General features: G+C 42.8%; 1 protein-coding gene across 1 annotated transcript in view; it reads right to left on the bottom strand.

Annotated features, from left to right (window-relative positions):
* FRMD7 (FERM domain containing 7) overlaps nucleotides 1-25,868 on the bottom strand; it is a 72,330-nt gene that overhangs the window by 29,044 nt on the left and 17,418 nt on the right. Inside the window, exons 4-7 of the mRNA XM_030210725.1 lie at nucleotides 23,293-23,371; nucleotides 21,034-21,131; nucleotides 14,888-15,002; nucleotides 3,316-3,463 (exon numbers count right to left, since the gene is read on the bottom strand). Coding sequence (XP_030066585.1) covers nucleotides 3,316-3,463; nucleotides 14,888-15,002; nucleotides 21,034-21,131; nucleotides 23,293-23,371 — 440 coding nt within the window. The remainder of the gene's footprint in view (nucleotides 1-3,315; nucleotides 3,464-14,887; nucleotides 15,003-21,033; nucleotides 21,132-23,292; nucleotides 23,372-25,868) is intronic.

The following is a 25,868-nucleotide window of genomic DNA, read 5'->3' as shown; positions in this document are numbered from 1 at the left end:
CAAAACCATCAGTAAGACGCTGGGCGAGAAGGAGACAACTGTTGGTGCCATAGTAAGAAAATGGAAGAAGTACAAAATGACTGTCAATCGACAAAGATCTGGGGCTCCACGCAAAATCTCACCTCGTGGGGTATCCTTGATCATGAGGAAGGTTAGAAATCAGCCTACAACTACAAGGGGGGAACTTGTCAATGATCTCAAGGCAGCTGGGACCACTGTCACCACGAAAACCATTGGTAACACATTACGACATAACGGATTGCAATCCTGCAGTGCCCGCAAGGTCCCCCTGCTCCGGAAGGCACATGTGACGGCCCGTCTGAAGTTTGCCAGTGAACACCTGGATGATGCCGAGAGTGATTGGGAGAAGGTGCTGTGGTCAGATGAGACAAAAATTGAGCTCTTTGGCATGAACTCAACTCGCCGTGTTTGGAGGAAGAGAAATGCTGCCTATGACCCAAAGAACACCGTCCCCACTGTCAAGCATGGAGGTGGAAATGTTATGTTTTGGGGGTGTTTCTCTGCTAAGGGCACAGGACTACTTCACCGCATCAATGGGAGAATGGATGGGGCCATGTACCGTACAATTCTGAGTGACAACCTCCTTCCCTCCGCCAGGGCCTTAAAAATGGGTCGTGGCTGGGTCTTCCAGCACGACAATGACCCAAAACATACAGCCAAGGCAACAAAGGAGTGGCTCAGGAAGAAGCACATTAGGGTCATGGAGTGGCCTAGCCAGTCACCAGACCTTAATCCCATTGAAAACTTATGGAGGGAGCTGAAGCTGCGAGTTGCCAAGCGACAGCCCAGAACTCTTAATGATTTAGAGATGATCTGCAAAGAGGAGTGGACCAAAATTCCTCCTGACATGTGTGCAAACCTCATCATCAACTACAGAAGACGTCTGACCGCTGTGCTTGCCAACAAGGGTTTTGCCACCAAGTATTAGGTCTTGTTTGCCAGAGGGATTAAATACTTATTTCCCTCTGCAGAATGCAAATAAATTCATATACTTTCCACAATGTGATTTTCCGGATTTAATTTGTGATGTGCTATCTCTCACTGTTACCAATAACCTACCCTTCAATTATGGGCTGCTCATGTCTTTGTCAGTGGGCAAACTTACAAAATCAGCAAGGGATCAAATACTTATTTCCACCACTGTATGTGGCACAAGCATACAAGTACACACCTAATTGTACCTTTCATGTATGAGGTAATTTTATGAAGGCCTTTTGTCCTGCATATACTGACAGATAGATGTGAAAAACCCTTGAGAAAATAAGGGGTCCTTTAACAGAACGGCGGTAAGCCCAATATGGGCTTACCACTCACTTTTTCAGGACTACTGCTGGCCCAACGTATCAGTATCGTATCAGTTTGATTAATTTTTGGTCTAAAACGTCTGATAGGATAACCCTATTTGGCTTCCAGTGAAGTCAAGAATACTCTACAAGCTGTGCTCTTGGATATTCAAAATCCCATATGGCATAATCCCACAGTACATCCTACAATTTATCTGCAGATCAATGATTAATTTCTTTTACTGTTGCCGTGATCCAGTATCTACAATAGTTCCTCAGCCCAAAGATAGTCATTCAAGTAAATGATCCCCGCTATTCTGGCCTTCCATGGCCATGCCCCCTTTTGAGTTGCACATGATCCAATTTAGGTGCCCATTGTTCCAGAATAGCGTGTGGTCAGTTTGGCGCCCAAATCATAATTGGTGCCAATTCAGTGCTTGTTATCTCTAATAATTAAATCATTGGAGCCATTAACTAATTATTTTGGGCGCCAATCTGGGATCTGTGCCCAATTTTTGACAACCTTTATAGAATCTGGGATATGTGATATTCAGGTGCTAGTCATCATTTTCTATTGCTGCTGTGTCTGCAGTTAGCAGCACTGAATATACATAAAGCCCCTGACTATTGCAATTAGGGGCCCTTTTACTAAGCCACGGTAGTACTCCCCTGAGGGTAGCGCACGCCAAATCGACCCTACTGCTGAGGTAGCAAGGGTGCCCGGCAGAAATTCTGAAGCTGGTATGCACAGATTCCCGCTGTAGAAAATAATGCTGCCTGATTTCTGCACGAGTAGCGCGTGAGCCCTTACTGGCAAGTAAATATGTGGCAGTAAGGGACCCTTTTACTAAGCTTCATAAGTGTCTATGTGCACCCAACGTGTGCCAAAATGGAGTTACCGCCCAACAACCGCGTGGCTGTTGCAGTAATTTCATTTTTGGCGTGCGTCCGATACGCGTATCTGAAAAATAAATTTTATTTTCGGATGCGCATATTGGACACGCACCAAGTGGTATTTGACGCACGTAGGTCATTACCGCCCAGTTACCGCGTGAGACTTTATCGCTAGGTCAATGGCTTGTGGCTATAACATCTGAGGCTGTCATAGAGGTTCGTAAGTCATATTTTTATTCACATTTTTTGGGGGTGGGAGGGAGTCAGTGACCACTGGAGGGATATTGGGGGGGTCATCCCTGATTCCCTCCAGTGGTCATCTGGTCATTTAGGGCACCTTTTTGTAAAACAGGTCAAGACCAAAACATCTTAGTTTTAGTTTTGTTTTGTTCCATTATGGCTGAAAAACGTCTAAATCTTAGAATGCCCAAATCTGCCCTTAACACTGCCCCCCCCCCTCCCCCCAACACGCCCCCTTTAGGTTTGGATGCACTGCAGAAGAACAGCATTAAAAAAAAGTCTGAAAAATAGGTTTCAAATATACTGATTTGGATGGTCAAGTGAGAAAAACATCCAAATGCTGCTTTATGCCACTTTTTAGATGTTTTTCTCTTTCACAAATGAGCCCCAAAGCAATCTTTTTCATAATTCACTTTCCATAACTTCTTGAATTGCTGTCTAGCAATAAAACTACCCTAAAAGGACATATCAGATGTTATCTCTGTACCGTGTACAATAATTTGTACCTGCGATCTAAGTAACTCTGAGTTCTGGGCCTCTTCTGCATCATGGTGGTGTTTGTTATTGAGACTAAAAGTGATTCTGTGAAATATTTTAATATTGACTTTGACATGCTCTAGCTTAGTTTTTTTTTTTTTGTTAGATTTGTACCCCGCGCTTTCCCACTCATGGCAGGCTCAATGCGGCTTACATGGGGCAATGGAGGGTTAAGTGACTTGCCCAGAGTCATAAGGAGCTGCCTATGCCTGAAGTGGGAATTGAACTCAGTTCCCCAGGACCAAAGTCCACCACCCTAACAACTAGGCCACTCCTCCACTAGTTTCGGATTTAGTTGCTCTCTCATTGGAAAGGATCTTTTAAAGGGAAAGAAAGTTACCTGGAAAACTAGCACTCCCATATGCGTAACAGCAAGATTAATTTGCATGCCTTCTCCATCACTGGCGGGATGTGGTCTGATTCCATACATTTCTAGCATCCTTACTATATCCAGAAGTTGAATGTCTGATTCAGCTGGAGACTTGCCACTACAGAAAGAGCAAAGATGTGTTGGCTTACTTTGTCTTAGAATAATCTGCTTGTCTTAAAATCTCATTTGCGGAATGCAGAATGCATTGTGATTTCATAATTTTTATGCTGGTAGTTTCTTATCAACCTCGCTAATAGTGTGCCTGATTTATTGCCAAATCTTTGCATCCGGCACTTAAAGTACACCAAAGACCTCATAGTTTGCCCATGAATTAATGAGTTCAGGACCACTTGGGCTGCCAAGTATTGTTCCTTATTTGTTGCTGTTGGGGATTTTATATATTTCCGTTTAGCTTTCTGGAGTTGAAGCTCTAAGTTTAGAATCGCCTTAGCCTGTCTCTTTTTCCTCATTTGCACATAGGCTATTATATCTCCCCGTATGACCGCTTTAGAAGCCATCCAGTAAAGACTAGGATTTTCCGCATGTTGGCTATTAAACCTCTCATATGTTTCCCATTTATCATTTAGATATCTTGTAAATTCTTTGTCTTCATATAGATAACTCGGGTACCTCCAACCCCCTGCTTGTTGATATTGCTCTGGGGCCTCCAGTTCTGTCCACACAAGCGCATGATCTGATATCTCTGTAGGCCCTATGCCTGCTCCACTCACCCAGGAGAATGCCTGCCTATCTATGAGTATATAGTCTATTCTGGAGCTTGTGCCGTGTGCCCTAGATAAGTGTGTATAGTCTTTGGTTTCTGGGTGTAGGGCCCTCCAGGTGTCCACTAAATTTAGGGTACGCATGAATGTGGGAAGTGCTTTTTGTTTGCTACCTCCTTGTGGGGCCTCCCTGGGGTTTGTAGTATCAGCCGTGGGATCTGCAACTAAATTGAAGTCTCCACACACCAGTAACTGCAACGAATCATGGGAGGCGCAGTGTTTTATAATGGACTGAAAAAAGGATGGCGTATATTCATTCGGGCCATACAACGAGATCACCAAAAATTCTCTATGTTGAAGCCAAAGGTGTATTATCACATATCTCCCTAGGGGATCTGCTTTAAGCAATTCGGCTTTAGCTGCTAACCCTTTACGTATTAATATTGCTACGCCCCGCTTTCTTCCCTCTGCTGAGGCTGAGAACACCTGCCCCACCCACTGTCTTTGTAACTTCTGGTGTTCAGCCTCCGTTAGTCTAGTCTCCTGGAGGCAAGCCACATCCGCTTTGTGTCTTTTTAGGGCCTGTAATATTTTTGTCCTCTTAATTGGTGTTGCTATACCCCCTACATTCCAAGATACCACTCAGGTTGCTTTTGTCATCTGCGTTTATTATAGTTGGTGTGACTTGGCTTGGCTTTGAGAATGTTAAGTGGGTTTCGGGTGCCCAGCCTCACCCTCCCCCAAATCTGAATTTGCTCTACTCTCGTGTCTTTGCAACTTACATCCAAATATAAAGGGCCTGCGAAGCCATGGTTATAATATTTCCTCTTCCCTATCTCCCCCCCCTTTTATCCCCCATCCTCCCTCCTACTCTTATTTCCTCCCTATCCCGCCCTTTACCTTAAAACCCCCCTTCCTCCTCCCTTCTTTTTGAGATCCCTAAGATGTCCTACTGTTATAGTAGGTTAAGGTCGTGTGATTGTAGGCTCCCCCTCTCATAGCCTAACCTGTCTTCCTTCCATATCATGACCATCTGTTGAATCCCTTCTATTCTTCTCTTATGCTCTTGCCCCCCTTCGTGTGTTCTTCCCAAATGATCCCCAAGTATAGCAGTCACACTTCGCTCACATTCCTCCTTCTCCTTCCCCGCCATCCCCATTAAACTGAACTGTGGTTTCAAAAACATACATGTTCCTTTGATTAAGTTAGTTCTGTACCATATTACCAGTCTTCGCCTCCATTCCAGGTGGCTAAACTTTTCCATCTAGACTTGTGGCTTCGATTTTGAGGTGGCCATATTCTTCAAGTGTCCTTTTCCCCATCTGAGGGGTTTCCTGTTTCTAATAGCTCTTGAGCTTCTTCTGGAGCCTGGAAAGTCTGCCATCCTCCCTCCTTTAGGACCTTTAGCTGGGCCGGGTACAAAAGCATACATCTTTGATTTTTCTTGGCCAGGTGGCAGCAAATGGGGCCAAAAGCTCTCCTGCATTCCTGCAATGCGGCTGAGTAGTCTTGGAATATCTTGACTCCTGCGCCATCATAGGCCAAGGTGTCCCATTTTGCCCTCGCACCTCTCAGAATTTCCTCTTTGTGGAGGTAATTATGGACTTTTATTATTACTGCTCTGGGCCTATTTCCAGCTGCCACCCGTCTTCCCAGTCTGTGTGCCCTTTCCAAACATAGGGGGCCAAAGCTATCCGAGAGTGTAAACTCTGTTTTTAGCCAACTCTCCAACTGTGATAGAAGTAAACGATCTGGTACAGTCTCTGGGATACCGATTAGACGCAAATTCGATCTCCGGGAACGGTTCTCCGTCTCATCAAGGTGCTGCGCTTGCGTTTTCACTGTTCATTGTAGCTCCTTTATCACCTTGTTCTTATTTGTTTCAGAGTCCTCCAGCTTGGATACCCGGACCTCCAACTCCCCCGTTCGTCTCGTGGTATCTCCCAACGAGGACTCCACCGCTGCCAGCTGCTCTAATACTTTATTTAGCTGAGGCGCTAGTGCGGTCTTAACTGCCTCCACTAGCTGCTGTAGCTGTTTCGGGTGGAATTCCGGAATCAAGCCGGCTGCCGGTCCGGGCGCCATCTTGTTTTCTTCAGGTCCGCGTTTTTTCTCTGCACTCTTTTGTGCGAGTCTACTCGGCGTCGCCCTCATTTCTCGAGTCACAAATGGGTCCATTACTTCCTTCTACTCTCCAATATTCAGCAGGTTGTTTCCAACAGGTTATTATAGCCGTTTTTATCGCTCAGAGAGGGGGTAGCCTCGGAGAGATGGAAGACACAACTTCCTCCCTCAAACCATCACGTGACCTTCCGCTGGTAGTTTCTTATTTGAACTGTGTTGAACTTCTGTGCCAGTGATTTCATATTTTTATGCTGCAATTGTCTTAAAGGTACTCTCTAGAACCGTGTTTTGTACCTGTGCCAAGTGACTTAATCCAATTAACTTGGTTACACAAAATTTGGTAACTCTGATTCTGGTATCTGTCTTAAAGTTGTGTTTATTAGAATTGGGTTTTGAATCTTCAGTGCCAGAGACCTAATTAAATCAATTTGGTTATATAGCACCTAGTGACTCATATCTTGGGAGGAGGGGCAATTTGTGTACAACTGTGTAGTTAGAGAAAAAAAAACCCCAGAACTTCACTTTACCTTGGGAGCTGTGAGCTACGCTGGGCATTTTCAGAATTGGTTTGATTGGTAACTGAGGTTACCTGGTTCGGACTGTGGCTTTTTCTGAAGTAATTCCCACGTGTGGGAAGGGAGAAGAAAGACTACTCAAAACAGTGGAGTTCAATAAGTGGCTTGAGTCTTGGTGTAAAGAAGAAGGTTTTAGTCACATAGGGGCGTGGGGTAATACGTGGAAAAATAGCAGGCTGTACTGTAATGATGGGCCACATCTTTCAGTGACGGGAAAAAGGATACTTGGGGAGAAATTCAGACAGTATGTTTCTAGACATTTAAACTAGAAGGCGGGGGTGACAAAAGGAAACAAGGGGATTCAGAAAGTCACCCCCAGGATAAACTTGATGGCAGAGGGAAAGGTCATCTAAATACAGAAAACCACCTAAACTCTCTACGCAGATGGAAAGAAATGAGCACAAATGCTCGTAGTCTAGGTAAAAAGGTTCAAAACTTGCAAGCCTTGATGTTTGAAGAAAACTTGGATATTGTTGCTATTACAGAGACGTGATTCAATGATTCTCATGAATGGGATGTGACTATACCGGGCTATAATCTTTTTAGAAAGGATAGAGAGGGCCGAAGGGGTGGAGGAGTGGCGCGCTGTATGTGAGAGACAATATCAGAGCGGCTGAAATGCGGGGGCACCTGGGGAAAGGAAGAAGCTTTATGGATCATCCTGGAAAGGGAAGATGGAACCTGTATCCACACGGGGGTTATCTACAGACCTTCGGCACAAACAGAGAAGCTGACAAGGATCTGATAGAGGATATTCAAAAGATTGGTATGAAAGGGGAGGTGCTACTGTTGGGAGATTTCAACTTGTCTGATGTGGATTGGAACGTCCCGTCTGCGGAATCGGAAAGAAGTAGGGAGATTGTGGACACCTGTCAAAGTGCCTTGCTCAGACAAATGGTGATGGAACCCATGAGGGACGGGTTGTTGCTGGATCTAGTGCTCACGAATGGAGGAAGTGTTTCTAATATTCAGGTGGGTGCCCACCTATGTAATAGTGATCATCACACCATATGGTTTGATAAAAGGGCAAAGGCACAGTGTGGACGCACAAAACTAAAAGAACTGGATTTCAGACGTACTGATTTTGATAAAATGGGGGAATACCTGAAAAAGGAACTGCTGAAGTGGGAAGGCGTAGGAGAAGTGGAACATCAGTGGTCAAAGCTGAAGGCTGCTATAAATATGGTGACTGATCTTTACGCGAGGAAAGTAAACAAAACCAAGAGAAATAGGAAGCCAATATGGTTTTCCAACCAAGTAGCTGAAAAAATAAGAGCAAAAGAGGCTTTGTTCAAGAAATACAAAAGAACGCAACACGAGGATCACGGAAAAGATTATTGGATTAAACTCAAAGAAACGAAACGGGAAATATGGCTAGCGAAAGCGCGAGCGGAAGAAAAAATGGCTAAAGATATAAAGAGAGGTGGCAAGACCTTTTTCAGATATATTGGAGAAAGGAGAAAAGATAGGAATGGAATTGCGAGACTGAAAGATAATGAGAATGGTTATGTGGAAAGTGAGGAGGATAAAGCAAACGTGCTAAACAATTACTTCTCTTCGGTGTTCATGGAGGGAAATCGTGGTGAAGGACCGCGGTTGGCTGTTGAAGGAATATTTGGTAATGGAGTGGATACTGCGCCGTTTACGGAAGAAAGAGTTTATAAACAGCTGGAGAATCTGAAGGTGGACAAAGCTATGGGGCCGGATGGGATACATCCCAGGATACTGAGGGAGCTCAGGGAGGTCCTGGCGGGACCTCTTAAAGATTTATTTAATAGATCTTTAGAGACGGGAGAGGTTCCACGAGATTGGAGACAAGCAGATGTGGTCCCTCTTCACAAAAGTGGAGACAGGGAAGAAGTGGGAAACTACAGACCGGTAAGTCTCACGTCGGTGGTAGGAAAAGTAATGGAGTCACTGCTGAAAGAAAGGATAGCTAACTTTCTAGAAGACAATGGGTTACAGGACCTGAGGCAACATGGCTTTACAAAAGGAAAATCCTGCCAAATGAATCTCATTGACTTCTTTAACTGGGTGACAAAAGAAATTAATGGAGGCCGTGCGCTAGATGTAATCTACTTGAATTTCAGCAAAGCCTTTGATACGGTCCCCCACAGAAGACTCGTGAATTAGCTGAAAGGGCTGAACTTAGGACCGAAAGTGGTGAACTGGATAGAAAACTGGTTGACCGACAGGTGGCAGAGGGTGGTGGTAAATGGAATCCGTTAAGAGGAAAGGATGGTGAGCAGTGGGGTTCCTCAGGGGTCGGTGCTGGGGCCCATTTTGTTTAATATATTTGTGAGAGATATTGCTGAAGGGTTGGAAGGAAAGGTTTGCCTTTTTGCGGATGACACAAAGATAGCCAATAGACTGGATACCCTAGAGGGAGTAGAAACGATGAGAAGGGATCTCCGAAAGTTAGAAAAATGGTTGACGGTCTGGCAGTTAAAATGTAATCCTCCTTATAACTAACAATGCACTCAAGCTTGCAAATAATTGATAAGAAACTCAAAACTCACAGTATCACACTAACTGTGTTTATTATACGATTCAAGAGTCCGTTGTCGCCCACAGATCAATACAAGTCTTTCAGCATGTAAAGTGGAGAAAAAAAGGGGATTCAGTAACGCCACCCAGCCAGCCCAAGATCATCGGACTATAAGGCATGGGCCCGGCGCAGCATCATCTAACCAGCCCCCCCCCCCCAAAAAAAAAAATCCACACGGATTGGGCTGGCTGGGTGGCGTTACTGAATCCCCTTTTTTTCTCCACTTTACATGCTGAAAGACTTGTATTGATCTGTGGGCGACAACGGACTCTTGTATCCTATAATAAACACAGTTAGTGTGATACTGTGAGTTTTGAGTTTCTTATCAGTTAAAATTTAATGCCAAGAAGTGCAGAGTGATGCATTTGGGGTGTAGAACCCCAAAAGAGAGATACTGAATAGGAGGGGAGAGATTAGCAAGCTCAACTCAGGAGAGAGACCTTGGGGTGTTGGTGTCGGAGGATATGAAGGTGAAAAAACAATGTGATAAGGCGATGGCTGTGGCTAGAAGGATGCTAGCCTGAATAGAGAGAGGTATAACCAGCAGCAGAAAGGAGGTGTTGATGCCCCTCTACAAGTCGTTGGTGAGGCCCCACTTGGAGTATTGTGTTCAGTTTTGGAGGCCGTATCTGGCTAAGGATGTAAAAAGACTGGAAACGGTGCAAAGAAAAGCTACGAAAATGGTATGGGATTTGCATTGCAAACCATACGAGAAGAGACTTGCCGACCTGAACATGTATACCTTGGAGGAAAGTAGAAACAGGGGTGACATGATACAGACGTTCAAATATTTGAAAGGTATTAATCCGCACACAAACCTTTTCCGGAGACGGGAAGGTGGTAGAACTAGAGGACACAAATTGAGTTTGCAGGGGGGCAGGAGGGAGCTACAGCATGTGTCTTTTTAATGTCAACTTTCCTGTCTGTGCCTGGGCCAAGCACAGTTCAGGCACCGACAGGAAAGTTGACATTCTGCGCTAAACTGCATTTTACAGCTGTGATTTTAATGTGGCAGTAATTTGCATGCTCGTTAGTTTGAGTATTCTGCAACTATTGTTTTGCGCTACTTTTTGAGGTAGAGTGAGGACTACATTGTGAACCTTTTGTGCATCGGCCAAAAATGAAAGAAGCAGAAGCCCCTCCTGCCATTTCACAGGGTTAATGTACAAGGATACAAAGGACGCTCAAGTACTGGCAGAAAAAAAGCCCTGGGTTTGGCTTGCACTATTTTGTTCTGGATTTTTTTTTTCCAGAAGTTGCAGAAAATAAAGGCTTTGGACAAAGATGCAACAAGGGACCATTAGGATCTTTGCATGTTTCAGGCCCGACATTTACACTGAATATGACCTTCTGTTGTCAAGAAGATATCGAAAGGTTCAAGAAAACATTATTCTAGTGCACTGGTTCTAGAATTATCTGTTGATCTTGGTAGTTGTGTGGTATATTGTTATAGCTTTCAGCTGGTCTCTTGGTTAGGATCTGCTGAAAATACCCTGTGAACTCATTCAATTGTAAATATAATATTCTTTACATTGAGGTCTAACAATGCTAAGATCCCATCAGAAAAAAAAACAGGTTGGGATAAACATAGGATCAATAGTAGTAAGATGATGGAAATGAAACAAATTTGGGGTAACCTGCATGGCATGGCAGTTACAGCTCTAAGCAGAAGATCACACCTAAAGGGTAATTGCAGAATGGGGCAGTTCTAACCCTAAAACAGCACATGTGTGATTGATTCAAGTCTCCAAAAAAGCATGGGGAAGCTAATGCCATTATGGATTCTGGTCATGTTCAGGACTGATACGAGAAGGTTGAGAGATCAGGTGGAAGACTGGGGCATGAACTGAATTGGTGTTAGGTTGCATTTTAGAGATTCTGTATGCACATCTACCAAAAGGATGAATCCATACTGGGCAGCCTGAATGGGCACCCTTGTCTGACTCAAGGCAGGACATTCCCTTGGAAAATTCAAATCAGGTTTTAAGACCTTTTCAAAGAGGCTTTTAATGGATTTATTAACGCCTAATCTTCAGGGGCAGAAAATACCCCCGTCTCTCTTATTCTTTTACATTTTCCTTCCACCTTTGTTCTCTGGTTTTATAATTTTATTTTATTGCTTATTTAAATATTAGAGTATAGAGTCAGTTACATGAGTAACATCAGGGCTGAACTGACCATTCAGGCAACCAGGCAGTGCCCGAGTGCCCAAATGCTCTAGGGAGCCCAGAGGCTCTCCCCCCCCCCCACTGCCACTGCCACACAATACAGCCCCCAAGCCTCAGTGGGCCCTCCCCGGTCCCAACTTGATGAGCCCTGCTATTGGTCTCTGCGGGGGGCAGGAAAGAACAACACTCTTTCCTTCCTGCTGCCACTATTCTGCCCAGCACCACTGTGTTTTAAAAATGACTTCCGAGACACCCTGCAGCAGTCTCACAAGACTGTTGAGACCTGCCAGGCAAAATAGCGGTAGTAGGCAGTAAAAAGTGAGGTTCTTTCCTGCCCCTGAAGAAGCCACTAGACCACGGCAGAACCGTGAAGGGCCCACTGAGGCTTGTGGGACTGTACTGTGCAGGAAGTGGGCGGCAACTGTGGTGGTAGGGGGGCTGTAGTGTGTGGAGGGGCACGGCAGTGGAGAGACGGTGGGTGGCGGGCAATGTGGCAGTGAAGGCCCAATGACCTTTACTGCCTGGGAGACCAGATCACTGTCAGTCCGCCCCTGCATAACATAATTAGTTAAACTAGGACTTAATTGGAGATAAGTACCAATAATTGGCATTAACAAGCACTAATCACCATTTGTGCGAATAACTGACTTATGCTGCTATTCTGTAATCTGAGTACCTAACTTCCCTCGCACAACTGCAAAGGGGGCATTCATGTGAGAGGGGAATGGGCATATCAGGGGCGTTCTGACTATTCCTACAGTGGTGGAAATAAGTATTTGATCCCTTGCTGATTTTGTAAGTTTGCCCACTGACAAAGACATGAGCAGCCCATAATTGAAGGGTAGGTTATTGGTAACAGTGAGAGATAGCACATCACAAATTAAATCCGGAAAATCACATTGTGGAAAGTATATGAATTTATTTGCATTCTGCAGAGGGAAATAAGTATTTAATCCCTCTGGCAAACAAGACCTAATACTTGGTGGCAAAACCCTTGTTGGCAAGCACAGCGGTCAGACGTCTTCTGTAGTTGATGATGAGGTTTGCACACATGTCAGGAGGAATTTTGGTCCACTCCTCTTTGCAGATCATCTCTAAATCATTAAGAGTTCTGGGCTGTCGCTTGGCAACTCGCAGCTTCAGCTCCCTCCATAAGTTTTCAATGGGATTAAGGTCTGGTGACTGGCTAGGCCACTCCATGACCCTAATGTGCTTCTTCCTGAGCCACTCCTTTGTTGCCTTGGCTGTATGTTTTGGGTCATTGTCGTGCTGGAAGACCCAGCCACGACCCATTTTAAGGCCCTGGCGGAGGGAAGGAGGTTGTCACTCAGAATTGTACGGTACATGGCCCCATCCATTCTCCCATTGATGCGGTGAAGTAGTCCTGTGCCCTTAGCAGAGAAACACCCCCAAAACATAACATTTCCACCTCCATGCTTGACAGTGGGGACGGTGTTCTTTGGGTCATAGGCAGCATTTCTCTTCCTCCAAACACGGCGAGTTGAGTTCATGCCAAAGAGCTCAATTTTTGTCTCATCTGACCACAGCACCTTCTCCCAATCACTCTCGGCATCATCCAGGTGTTCACTGGCAAACTTCAGACGGGCCGTCACATGTGCCTTCCGGAGCAGGGGGACCTTGCGGGCACTGCAGGATTGCAATCCGTTATGTCGTAATGTGTTACCAATGGTTTTCGTGGTGACAGTGGTCCCAGCTGCCTTGAGATCATTGACAAGTTCCCCCCTTGTAGTTGTAGGCTGATTTCTAACCTTCCTCATGATCAAGGATACCCCACGAGGTGAGATTTTGCGTGGAGCCCCAGATCTTTGTCGATTGACAGTCATTTTGTACTTCTTCCATTTTCTTACTATGGCACCAACAGTTGTCTCCTTCTCGCCCAGCGTCTTACTGATGGTTTTGTAGCCCATTCCAGCCTTGTGCAGGTGTATGATCTTGTCCCTGACATCCTTAGACAGCTCCTTGCTCTTGGCCATTTTGTAGAGGTTAGAGTCTGACTGATTCACTGAGTCTGTGGACAGGTGTCTTTCATACAGGTGACCATTGCCGACAGCTGTCTGTCATGCAGGTAACGAGTTGATTTGGAGCATCTACCTGGTCTGTAGGGGCCAGATCTCTTACTGGTTGGTGGGGGATCAAATACTTATTTCCCTCTGCAGAATGCAAATAAATTCATATACTTTCCACAATGTGATTTTCCGGATTTAATTTGTGATGTGCTATCTCTCACTGTTACCAATAACCTACCCTTCAATTATGGGCTGCTCATGTCTTTGTCAGTGGGCAAACTTACAAAATCAGCAAGGGATCAAATACTTATTTCCACCACTGTATGTGTACTTTATAGATATTTTTACACACTCAACTGTTGATTTAAGATGCCAGCATTTACACCAGCCATAGACATGGAGGCAAAAATGAGCACCATGGTGTATATGATTGCGCCTGCAGTTTGACGCATAACTGCAACTTGCGCTGCTGTTCTATAAGATTTGATGTGCAGGTCTGCTTAGCACCCAGTTTTTTGGCACCTAACTTTTAGGGCTGTTTATGGAATTCCCCCTTACAGTATTGCTATGAATTTCCATGTTCTTTGTCTTCTAATACTTTCCATTCTCTGGGTTTTCCTATCATTTGGACGTGAGAACCTATTTGCTAGTCTTTCTGGAGATGGGAATTTACAAAAGTCTAATTTAGATGTAATATTTTTCTGGATTTTGCTCACACATTTTTCAGTAACAGCTCAAGGTAATTTACATTCAGGTAGACTGGATATTTCTCTATCCCTGGAGGGCCCACAATCTAAGTTTGTACCTGAGGCAATGGAAGGTTAAATGACTTGCCCAAGATCACAAGGACCAGCAGTGGGATTTGAACTGGGATGTCAAGAGCAGTGCTTTAACCACTAGGCCACTCCTCAATACTTCCTTAAGTTTGCTTTATACCTGAAAATTTATCAGTGACACATTTTCAGAAATTTGTGAAGTAACTTTAGGAGCTATGATTTCTGGGAGAAAGTTAATGTAGCTTCCTGTCTGAACATTTTTGATATTTTCTTTCTCTAGTCACTGCTTAACACTGTGGATATCTCTGATATTAACTAACTCAGTGGTTCCCAAATCTGGTCCTGGAGCACCCCAGCCAGTCAGGTTTTCAGGATACCTACAATGAATATTCATGACAGAGATTTGCATTCACTGCCTCCACTGTATGCAAATCTCTCACGAATATTCATTGTGGGTATCCTGAAAACCTGACTGGCTGGGGGGCCTCCAGGACCAGGTTTGGGAACTACTGGTCTAGTGCTTTTTAGGATGTCAGAAACCCTACACCTAAGACTGGGTGGTTGGGTAAGTTACGGAGAGAAGCAGTTGCCATTTTGCTTACACATGCTTCTGGTGAAACAGCATGATCTTGTGGTCCAGATACACCTGGTTTGGTAAGTACTGGTTATTTTCTAAGTGCTTTCTGTCTGCTTCTTCATGAAAATCCCCCAGTTCTGCTGCAAAGAAACACAGAATCAATGACATTTGGTTCAGGTTGAACAGATGGGGGTGGACAAGCTAAATAATCTCATTCTCTAGGCTTATAATTAAAATTGGTGAAGTCCTTTGTTTTTCTAGCAAATTTCAAATTCATTAAAGAAGTGTCATTTTGATACCACTACAAAATAGCAAAGGACTCTGTTTAGTCACAAAAGGAAGATACAGCACTGGCCAGGGTCAATACAAGCTTTTCTATGCCTCCCAGGCAGTGTACCATAACTGTGATCTGCAACTCTTTTGAGGATGAACTTAAAGAGTGAGCTGATAATTTTATAACACAAAAACCTATGTGAGAATCCAAAAAGGAACTTTATTCAAACCAGTCTTCCATAAAACACCTCAAATGAACTGATAACAAGGTCCTGAAACCTCATATATAAACCATCATATCAGGGTCAACGGATTATAACTTCAGATTCGTTCAACTATCTCCTGTAAGTAGTCAGCCCAATATCACAGTTTTAAATAGTTCAAAATTGTATTTTTGAATTCAAATCCATGTCCAATAAAGATTTTTATAAGAAGTGTAGCTTACTTATTCTTAAGCAAACACGATTGTGTTTTGAGCTGCACTGTGCATCAGGGTGACATGCTCTTCCCTATTCCAGCTTCACATCTTCCAGCTTAAGAGTAATTGTGCTACATGAAGGATGCCTTTGTATCGCTCCATGTTGCAACTGCACCTCAAATATTGTTTGCAATTTTGGCCACGCTTCTCAAAAAAGACATAGCAAAATTGGAAAATGTACAGGCAAGGGTGACGAACATGATAAAGGGAATAAGATGACTTCCCTATGAGGAAAGGCTAAAGAGGCTATGGTTCTTCAGCTTGGAGAAGAGACGGCTGAAGGGAGATAGGACAGAGGTCTATAAAATACTGAGTGGCATGGAACAGGTAGACATGAATTGCTTGTTTACTGTATCCAAAAATACAAGGATTAGGGGGCATGCAATGAAGCTACTAAGTAGCAAATGTAAAACAAGTCAGAGAAAAGATTTCTTCACTTAGCATGTAATTATACTCTGGAATTAGCTTAGCAGGGTTCAAAAAAGGTTTGGACAAATTCTTACAAGGAAAGTCCGTAAGCCATTATTAAGATGGACTGTGGAAAATCCACTGCTTACTGTATTTCTGGGATTTACTTCTTTTGGGATCTTGCCAGGTACTTGTGACCTGGATTGGTCACTGCTGGAAACAGGATAGAGGGCTTGATGGGCCTCAGTCGGTCCCAGTATGGTGATACTTATGTTCTTATTTTAGAAATGTTAGTGAAAGACAGAAACATGGTATGGCTTTGCAAGCTGGCTGACAAAAAAGGGAGATGATGAAGAAGAACCACAAATTAATGTCAGGAGTATAAGAGAGGTGGACTCCTTTTACTGAAAAATGTTTTCATGGGACTAGTGAAACTGCAAATGTACAAGGTATGGATACATCCTAGAACTGAAGAACTAATTTTCTGATTCCTCATGTATTACACCAATTATGCTCTCAATATGAGCATCAGCTTACTGTCCGACCACCTCTTTGTGTATTGAATTTGAGATTAGACACAGGTCTGCTTTTTTCATATGGCCTCAGCCCTGTGGAATTTATTGCTTTCAGGACATAACCTTACCTTGGAAAATTCAAATCAGGTTTTAAGACCTTTTTAAACAGGCTTTTAATGGATTTATTAACACATAACCTCCAGGGGGCAGCAAACACCTCTGTCCCTCTTATTCTTTGACATTTTCTTTCTGCCTTTTTACTCAGGTTTTATATATTTTTTTATTGCTTATTTAAATGTATAACTTTGTAATTATTTGATTGAAAATTACTTTGCTGAACCTATGAAAAGGTGGTCTAGCAAACACTCAAACCATAGTAATCTGATGTTATCTCTCTACAAAAGTGGAGATAGGGGGAAACAGATGAGTTAGGTTGACTTTAGTGGGAACTAAATTATTGGGATCATTACTTAAAAGACCAGTGAATTGTCTTCGATCCAGCAGGTTGCAGGTTGAGTTGTAGCATGGTTTTATTTATTTATTTTAAGGTATAACCCACTTGGATAAAAATACTCCAAGAGAGGAACAATCATTAAACACAAGCATGTTCATTTTACCAGAGAGATGTGCTGAACAAATCAGTTCACTGGTTTTATTAAGGGGTCCTTTTAGAAAGGTGTGGGGGAAAAAGTGGTCTTAGTGTGCCCTTACATGGGTCTTTCCCGCACACTAAGGCCTTTTGTTTCTGTAGAGGGAAAATGGCTGATTTCCACTTTGCAGCCTTAATGGCTATGCACTAATGTCATTAGCACATAGCCATTAAAAGAGATTAGCGCATGAGCCCTGCCAACTGGTTAGCATAGAAATGCCCACTCTCCATCCCTAGACATGTCCCCTTTATGAAAAAAATTTAAATGATTTTGTAGTGCATGATGTGCACATGTAGATTGCAAAAGTACTGTGGAACACCTTACTTTGTCCTGCAGTAAATCCTTTTAATTTGCAGTAAACACATCCTAGCGCTTACTGCAGCTTGGTAAAATGACCCCTAAGTAATTAAATCAAGGATAGCAATGGATGAGGTATATATAGATTTTGTTTTGTAATTGAAGGTTTTTATTGGATCACACAGAGCATATCCATTAAACATCTTAAAAGGTCATTGATTGCATAGTTCAGTGGTTCCCAAACCTCCACTGCATGCAAATCTCTCTCATGAATATTCATTATGGATATCCAGTGAACCTGAATGGCTGGGGTGCCTCCAGGATCAATTTTGGGAACTATTGACATTTATAGCAAAAGTGCAAGGAAAACTGATTAGAAATTTTGTTTTCAACATAATTTCTGCATAGTAAAATATGTTAACCCCTTAATTTATGGTTTTACAACTCTGTTTATGATTAATGTAGATTTTCATTGAAACATGGCCATGAAACAATTTTGTATTATTAAGGGCTGTTCAACCTTTGAATTGTGTGCCATTATTTTTGGACTTCATAAATTGGGCCTCAGTGCCCCCCAAGCCCCAATGCCCTCTATCCTGCTTCACCTCCAAATCATGAATGGGTCTGTTATTGGCAGACAATATTGTCTTGAAAATCTGCCTTGCAATCTCATATTCTGGAGTCTCTGGATGCTCAGCATATTGCATTGGGTTCTAATTTCCAGATTCCTCATTTTATTTAGTAAATCACAGTTCACTGCTTCTAAGTCCATCACCTACTTCTTCAGAATCAAGAAGTTCTCATCTTGCTCCTCCATTGTAGTACATACATCCTCCATCCAATGGCCTAATTCAGTGATGTCTATTTAATTTCAGTGACAGAGTTCATAATTTCTCACTTCACCACAACAACATTTCTTTAATTCCTCTCACATGATCAGCAGCGCCATTTCATCATTAAAGATCCTCCCTCGGGTGGAATTAGCAGGGTCTATTTCACAGACAGGTCTTTTCTGTGCCACAAGTTTTCCATCGCTAATGCTAGGCCCTCTGTCCCCATATGAGTACTCAAATAAATCTACTGTTCATCATCAGGATCCCTTCACACAACTGTAAACTGAGGCAATACTTTCCACTTCAATCCCATTACCTCAGATGCCTGTGATTACAGATTATCGGTGCCGTGGCAGCCAAGCGCTCTTGAGTTGCGCTTACGGAAGTGGACATAGAATTCAGTAAATTATCTGAAACTGTTCTGAACAAGAGGCTCAGAAAGAAAGTAATTTTTGTGAGTTCTAAGAGATTTGGATTTAGCTCGTGGATTTCTCAGTAGTTCAAGGCAAGTTACTTTCTGGTACAGTAGGTATCTTCCTGTAGGTATCCTCCAATAGTGGCCAATCCAGGTCACAACATGGCAGAATGTCAAATAGTAGCAAGATTCCATGCTTCCAATCCCAGGGCAAGCAGTAGCTTCCCCCATGTCTGTCTATCTTAATAGCAGACTATGGACTTTTCCTCCAGGAAATTGTCCAAACCTTTTTTAAACCCAGATATGCTAACTGCTGTTACCACATCCTCTGGCAATTAGTTACAGAGCTTAATTATTAATTCAGTGAAAAAGTATTTCCTCCTATTTGTTTTAAAAGTATTACCATGTAACTCATTGAGTTTCTCCCAGTTTTTGTATTTTTTGAAAGACTAAAAATTCAGTTCACTTTAACCCGTTCTACACCACTCAGGATTTTGTAGACCTTAATCATATCCCCCCTCAGCCATCTCTTTTCCAAGATGAAAAGCCCTAACCTCTTTAGCCTTTTGTCATAGCAGAGGAGTTCCATCCATTTGGTTGCCCTTCCTTGAACCTTTTCTAATTCCACTATATATTTTTTTGAGATACAGTGACCAAAATTGCACGCAATACTTGAGGTACGCACCATGAAGCGATAGAGGCAATATAATATTCTTTTTCCATCCCTTTCCTAATAATTTCTAGCATATTGTTTGCTTTTTTGACTACTGCCACACACTGAGCAAAAGATTTCAGCATATTGTCTAGATCATTTTCTTGGGTGATGACTCCTAAGGTTGACCCCAGCATCAAGTAACTATGATTCGTATTATTCTTTCCAATGTGCATCACTTTGCATTTGTCCATATTAAATTTCATCTGCCATTTGGATGCCCAGTCTTCCAATTTCCTAAGGTCTTCCTGCAATTTTTCACAGTCCACATGGGTTTTTAACAGCTTTGAATAGTTTTGTGTCATCTGCAAATTTAATCACCTCACTTGTTCCGATTTCCAGATCATTTATTAATATGTTAAATAGTATAGCTGAGGTACTACAAGGAAGGATTCTTATGTTCTTCTGATGCTAAACGTACAGGCAGTGGCGATCCTAGCCGGCATGACACCCGGAGCGGAGCTCCGATGCGCCCCCCCCCCCGGCGGGTGCACACCGCTGGGGGGGGGGTGCCGCAGCACGCGCCTTTCAGCTGAGTTCGCTGACTTCGCTGACTTCGCTAACTTCGCTGCAGCTCCCTCTGCCCCGGCCGGAACTGGAAGTAACCTGTTCCGAGGCAGAGGGAGCTGCAGCGAAGTTAGCGAAGTCAGCAAACTCAGCTGACAGGCGCGCGCCGCGGCACCCCCCCCCCAGCAGCGTGCACCCGGGGCAGACCGCCCCCACCGCCCCCCCCCCCTTGGTACACCACTGCGTACAGGGGAGGCAATAGAGAGTGAGGAGAAGCATAACAACATACCTTTTCTTACAAGCAGGGGATTCATGGGACAGCCTCCATATGGAAGGAATGGAAGCCCAAATGGTATCAGAATTCAAGAAAGTTTGGGGGTCAGCACAGGGGATTCTTAACTCCAGAGAAGCAAAAGTAAAGCTGGAGATGTGTGTGGATCAGGGGGGAAGATGGGCAAATGCACCTTCCAGGCTTTATCTTCCAACATATTCACTGTTTCTATATTCTGTAGCAAGTTCCTAGTTACTAGAAATATTACTGTACATCTAACAGTTTTCAATAAATTACACTTGAACTGTCAGTAGTCAATCTCATTGTAACTCACCCATTAGTAGCCAAACTGTTGTGGTGTTAATCCCAGAGCCAGAGTTGGAATCTCAGATCTGATGTAACAGAGGTTATTTTATTTATTTATTTACTTATTTATTTGCTGCATTTGTATCCCACATTTTCCCACCTATTTGCAGGCTCAATATGGCTCACAAAATGTACACATTATAGGATAAGAATTTCAAAATATAGATACAGATGGGTACTTAGAATATCAAAGCAATCATGTTAACGGAATAATAATTCTACAATTGTTACAAATAAGAGTGCATAAGTAAATCATATTGGATTGGAAGTGGATTGAAAGATCAACATTACATAACATAATGATATCAGGACAAGATATAATATTCAGTCGTGAGGATGTAATTAGGATGGACAGATAGGAGGGTTCCTTAATAGTTGTGAATGGAATAATTAGGAAGTCAGATCGTTATGGGGAATTATTGTAATGATTGTAAGGATTTACTTACATTGTAAAATGTGAGACACCAGCAAAGCTGCACTGTTATCACTGCATGAAAGTCTTCCTTTGGCCAAATCCTTTTTCATTTGGAGAGTAAAGAGATACCTACAAGGTATTTAAAATAAAGTTCCCCAAAGTTTACACATAGATCTTTAAACATTTCCTTTTTGAGCTATATTCAGATTTCATAAATATACATGTAGGGGTTGATATTCCAGCGGGGCTCAATGTTTTGCTGATCACATCGGTGTTATGCCCAGAAATTCAAAGCTGGTCCATCTGGGCTTCGGCTTTGAATTTCCAGGTTTGTGGTGCCGGCTAAATCATAGCTGTTTAAGGGGCTCTTTTACTAAGGCGTGCCAAAAAGTGGCCTTTGCTGGCGTAGGCGCGTGTTTTGGACGCGCGCAGGTCAGTATTTCAGCGCACCTGGAAAAAAGGCTTTTTTTTGTGTGTGACCAAAAATGGACGTGCAGCAAAATTAAACCCAGCGCACGTCCACTTTTGACCTGAGACCTTACCACCACCCACTGACTTAGCAGTAAGGTCTCACGCGCTAACCAGGCAGTAAGCGGCCAGCACGCGTAAACTGCGTGTGTTTTAGATGCATATCAAAATTGCACTGTCAGTGGAAAGTAACTTGACAGCACTGCATTTTCTGATTGGGCAGAATATATTGAAATGCTATCTGATTCCCAGTACTGCATTTAATACTAGTCCCCGACACTTTGCAGGATTTTTGATGTGTACTGGAATTTGTTTAGAAAGAAGGAAGAAGCTAATATGAACAAAGTATTTCAATGAAGGAGAAGAGGAAAGAAACAGATGAACAGGAAAATGTGACAAAGCATTATGCAATGTGGCTAAGATTGGGAAATATCAGTTGGTTGCTATCTATAGCCTTGAGCAAGATTATACTGCCCTAGGATTTGGTTTGTTTGGCATATTTATGGCTTATATTAGTAGCAATAATGGTCAATCATTGCTGTATTCTTTGATATTATCTTAGCAGAACTTAACATATCAACGTCGATGAGTTCATTTATAATGGGCAGGAGTGGTGCTTAGACGGTAAATCCAGAAGTGGGGAAGTAACGCAATGCCAGATGGACTTCTACAGTCTGTGTCCCGCATATGGCCAGTCTGATCAGGATGGGCTGGAGTGGGCTTTGACAGCAACTCCAGTAGTTGGGAAGCAGGGCCAGCGTTGAGCCCTGCAAATGGCAAGGATAATCAGGATCAAGTATGCATAATTTATACCACATTCATATTGAGTTCTATGAGTGAAGATGCTGTATTTCTCAGTGGGGGAGGGGAAGACATCTTAAAGTGGAACTTAGCGAGTAAAATGTTGGTTCAATCATGAATTGATAATGAATGTGGCTGTTAGGCAGACTGGATGGACCATGCAGGCCTTTATCTGCATTTACTATGTTAAGGGTTGTCTGAGTACTGTGGCTGAGATGATGGAATGCCATACCGATTAAAGTAAAGAACTGTAAATGGAGAGGTCTGGTGGGGTTCACCATTTTATGTGCGACTTTGAACAAGTCATGTAGAGGGGGGAGCAATTTCATTTCAAGACACCTGTCAACAGTTCCAAAATAACACCTATTTTCTAAAAGAAATGTAAGTACTTATGTACCTTTATAAAATAGATTCCCAGTGTGTGTACTCTACACATGTACTCACGTATTTTATCAAGCATGTGCATACCTCATAACTCCATCTTTACTCCACCTAAACCAGGGCCCCAGGAACACCTACACATACGTCACAGAAAAACAGGCACCCACTTTATACACATCTATAGAACATGCTTGAGACATGCTTTGTAAAATTACCCCAACTATGTTTATAAACCCATTGAGATAGGGGAACTACTGTATTCCGTGCAAGCCTAGGTACAGTGAGGAAAGTATGCATGCATGCACGATTATAAGTATGAATTAGTTTAATCTAAGCTTTCTTCATTTGCATTTATGTGAATGACTGGCAATTAATGTGCAAAGGATTGAAATTAATTAACTTTGTTATCAGCAATATATGCCATCTCCGGATATATTTTGCATAAGTTGGGAGGGAATGAAAGAAAAATGTAAAAGATTATAAAAAGGTGGACATGGTCAGGATGAATGCTTTGCTTTTGGAATAAAGATATCAATTTTATTGTAGCTAAAGGACATAATAGCAGTTATAGAAGAGACAATAAGTAATAAATACATTACAGAGAACCCAGGCCACAGATTGAACATGAAACATAACATACCTGGTCAGTTCATCTCGCAGATGTGCAGGCTCCACTGGGAAAAATTTCACCAGAAATTTGAAATGAACTTCCTTTGGATCTTAAAACACAACATCCCCATCAGTCTTTTATCACTGTCTGCAAAGAACATTCATAATTTTCTAACCTTTAAGTGGGACGTTCATTACTTAGAAAGAGGTGCCATCTCCGTTCTAAAAGGGAATTATAAATGCCATGCAAGGTGTGAGTTTATCACGGAAAAGAAGTTTGCTGATGATGGTATAACATTTTTTTTTATTGATCTTCATAATGTGCAGTCTCGCAAAACTGTAACAATAGAATTCATTTTGTACCTAAAGGTCCACTGGAGAATCTTCTACCGATTTAGGCTAAAACTCTTCTGTTTTACAGACAGCCTCCTGGTTCCTATTTTTATAGTACCTCATACTGAATGTAAAGTTAATGTTATTAGGCAGTGTTTTATTTTGTTTGATATTCATCTGCTATTATTTTTTCTTTTTATTTACATCACTCTGATCCTCTGAAATGTTGAGGGCACATCTCACAGGATCAGAGTGATGTACATAAAAAGGAAAAAAATAATTACAGATGAATATCAAACAAAATAAAACAATGCCTAATAACATTAACTTTACATTCAGTATGAGGTACTATAAAAAATAAATAAATAAAAAGTAATTTCAATAATGCATAAGTAACAATTAACCTTCTGTCAGGTCTATGTAGGCTTAGTATGACTTCTACATAGCCTAAGTTGTAAGAAAAGAAAGAGCAAGGAGAAGATATATGTTTATCAAAGAAAATATAAACTTTCTAGATCCCTGTCTGCAGGGGCAGACTGAGGGTGGTCTGGGCCCCCAGGCACTGAGGGTGGCTGGGCCTCCAGCCCAGCTGCCACCCAGCATCCCCCCCTCCTCACCCACACACAGCCATGCTGCTGCCCTCCTATCTCTACAGCCGACATCCTCACTGCCCCAGTCCTACCTGAAGTGGTCTGGTGGTCTCTACGGGGGGGGGGGGGGGAGGAGGAGGGCATGTTCTTTCCTGTCCACTGCACTGCCACTATTTCACCCCCCCCCCCCCCCCATTTTCAAAATGGCAGCCAAGACTTCCCACAGTAGTCTCACGGATCTCGACTTCAGCAGGGAGTCTCGGCTGCCATTTTTAAAATACAGCGGTGCCAGGCAGGGGGGAATAGCAGCAGCACAATGGGCAAGAAAGAACATGCTCCCGCCCGCAGAGGCCACCAGATCACCATTGGAGTGCCTTTAAAGGTAGGACTGGGGAGGCGTGTAGTGTGCAGTGGGCATCCTGGCAGAGCCTCTGGGCCCCCTAGAGTCTCTGGGTCCTCGGGTGCTGCCCAGTTGCCCGAATGCTCAGTCCGCCCCTATCTGTCTGCTACTAGACAATCCTCTCCCGGGGCAGAGATTTTATTTCACCTTATATTACATCTAGATTTCCCCTTCCAGTGCACAAAAGAGAAGAAGGTCCATCTGGAGCTAAAGAAGCCTACTGCCTGCAACCTGTGTGTCCACTGTCCATGCATAAGAGTGGCTATGTGCTTTAACATGCAAATGATTGGATATTTGGTATCAGGATATTTACACCACTAGTTGAAGAACAAAGGACAGGAGGGTCCTTTTCACTTAAGGTATGTGTTGCATGCACCAGGAAAGATTTACACTTAAATTTAGTGTAGCGGTGGTGAGGCCCTTATGTTAGGCCTGGAAAGATTTATGTAGAGCTTTGAGATATAACTCAAAAGTATTAAGACTTCTCCTGCTGCAGGTTAATGGGAAGTTTTTACCAAAGATGCAAGCAAAAGTTTGTAAGGTGTGTGAACACAAAGGCATATCGGATTTGGCCCTATCTAGAGGGTGTAGTCACACAGTTGACAGCATGCTTTGGAAAGGGAGACTACTGGCTTTTGCCAGTGATTTACAGAGGCCCTGTAAGAAACTGATTTACTAAAGTTTCTTTGCCCACAGACATAAAACAGGTAAAAAAAAAAAAAAAAAGCCCCTAGTAAGCCAGTTTCTAAAAGAGCTATTGCTGATCTGGAATGGTGGAATGGGATCCCCCATCCCCCCAACTTCACTGGGTACAATGTTGGAAGGATGGGGAAGGAGAAGCTAGAGAGGTGTCCACTGCTGTCTCTTAAGTTTTGTGAAAAGTTGTCGAGGCCTGGCTAACACCCCATCAAGCATGCTACACACACTGTAACATAGATTAGTTCCTTATCTCTTGCTTAATTATACATAGAACTTGCCTTGAGTTTAGCCAACCATTAAATTATCCCAACTGACTGTACCACACATCTTTTTCTCATCTTATATCTGCTCTTCGTTTCTCAGCTATATTGTAGACCGTATTGTAGAAAATCTTTAGCATCATATCTATGTTAATTGAATGTTCTAACGCATGGTTATTAGGTATATCGTTAGTATTATGTTAACATTGTATTATATCTCTGGTATTTGAATTGAAGTGCTATTAATTGTGTATATTTTTGATACTGTTTCACGGTAGTTCTATTATTAGGCTTCAGTTTACTGTTTTCAAGTTTACCTCATTTA

The sequence above is a fragment of the Microcaecilia unicolor genome, chromosome 7, assembly GCF_901765095.1.
Source record: "Microcaecilia unicolor chromosome 7, aMicUni1.1, whole genome shotgun sequence".
Classification (NCBI taxonomy): Eukaryota; Metazoa; Chordata; class Amphibia; order Gymnophiona; family Siphonopidae; genus Microcaecilia; species Microcaecilia unicolor.
The sequence above is the reverse complement of the archived record's forward strand: the minus strand, read 5'-3'. Positions and strand labels throughout refer to the sequence as shown.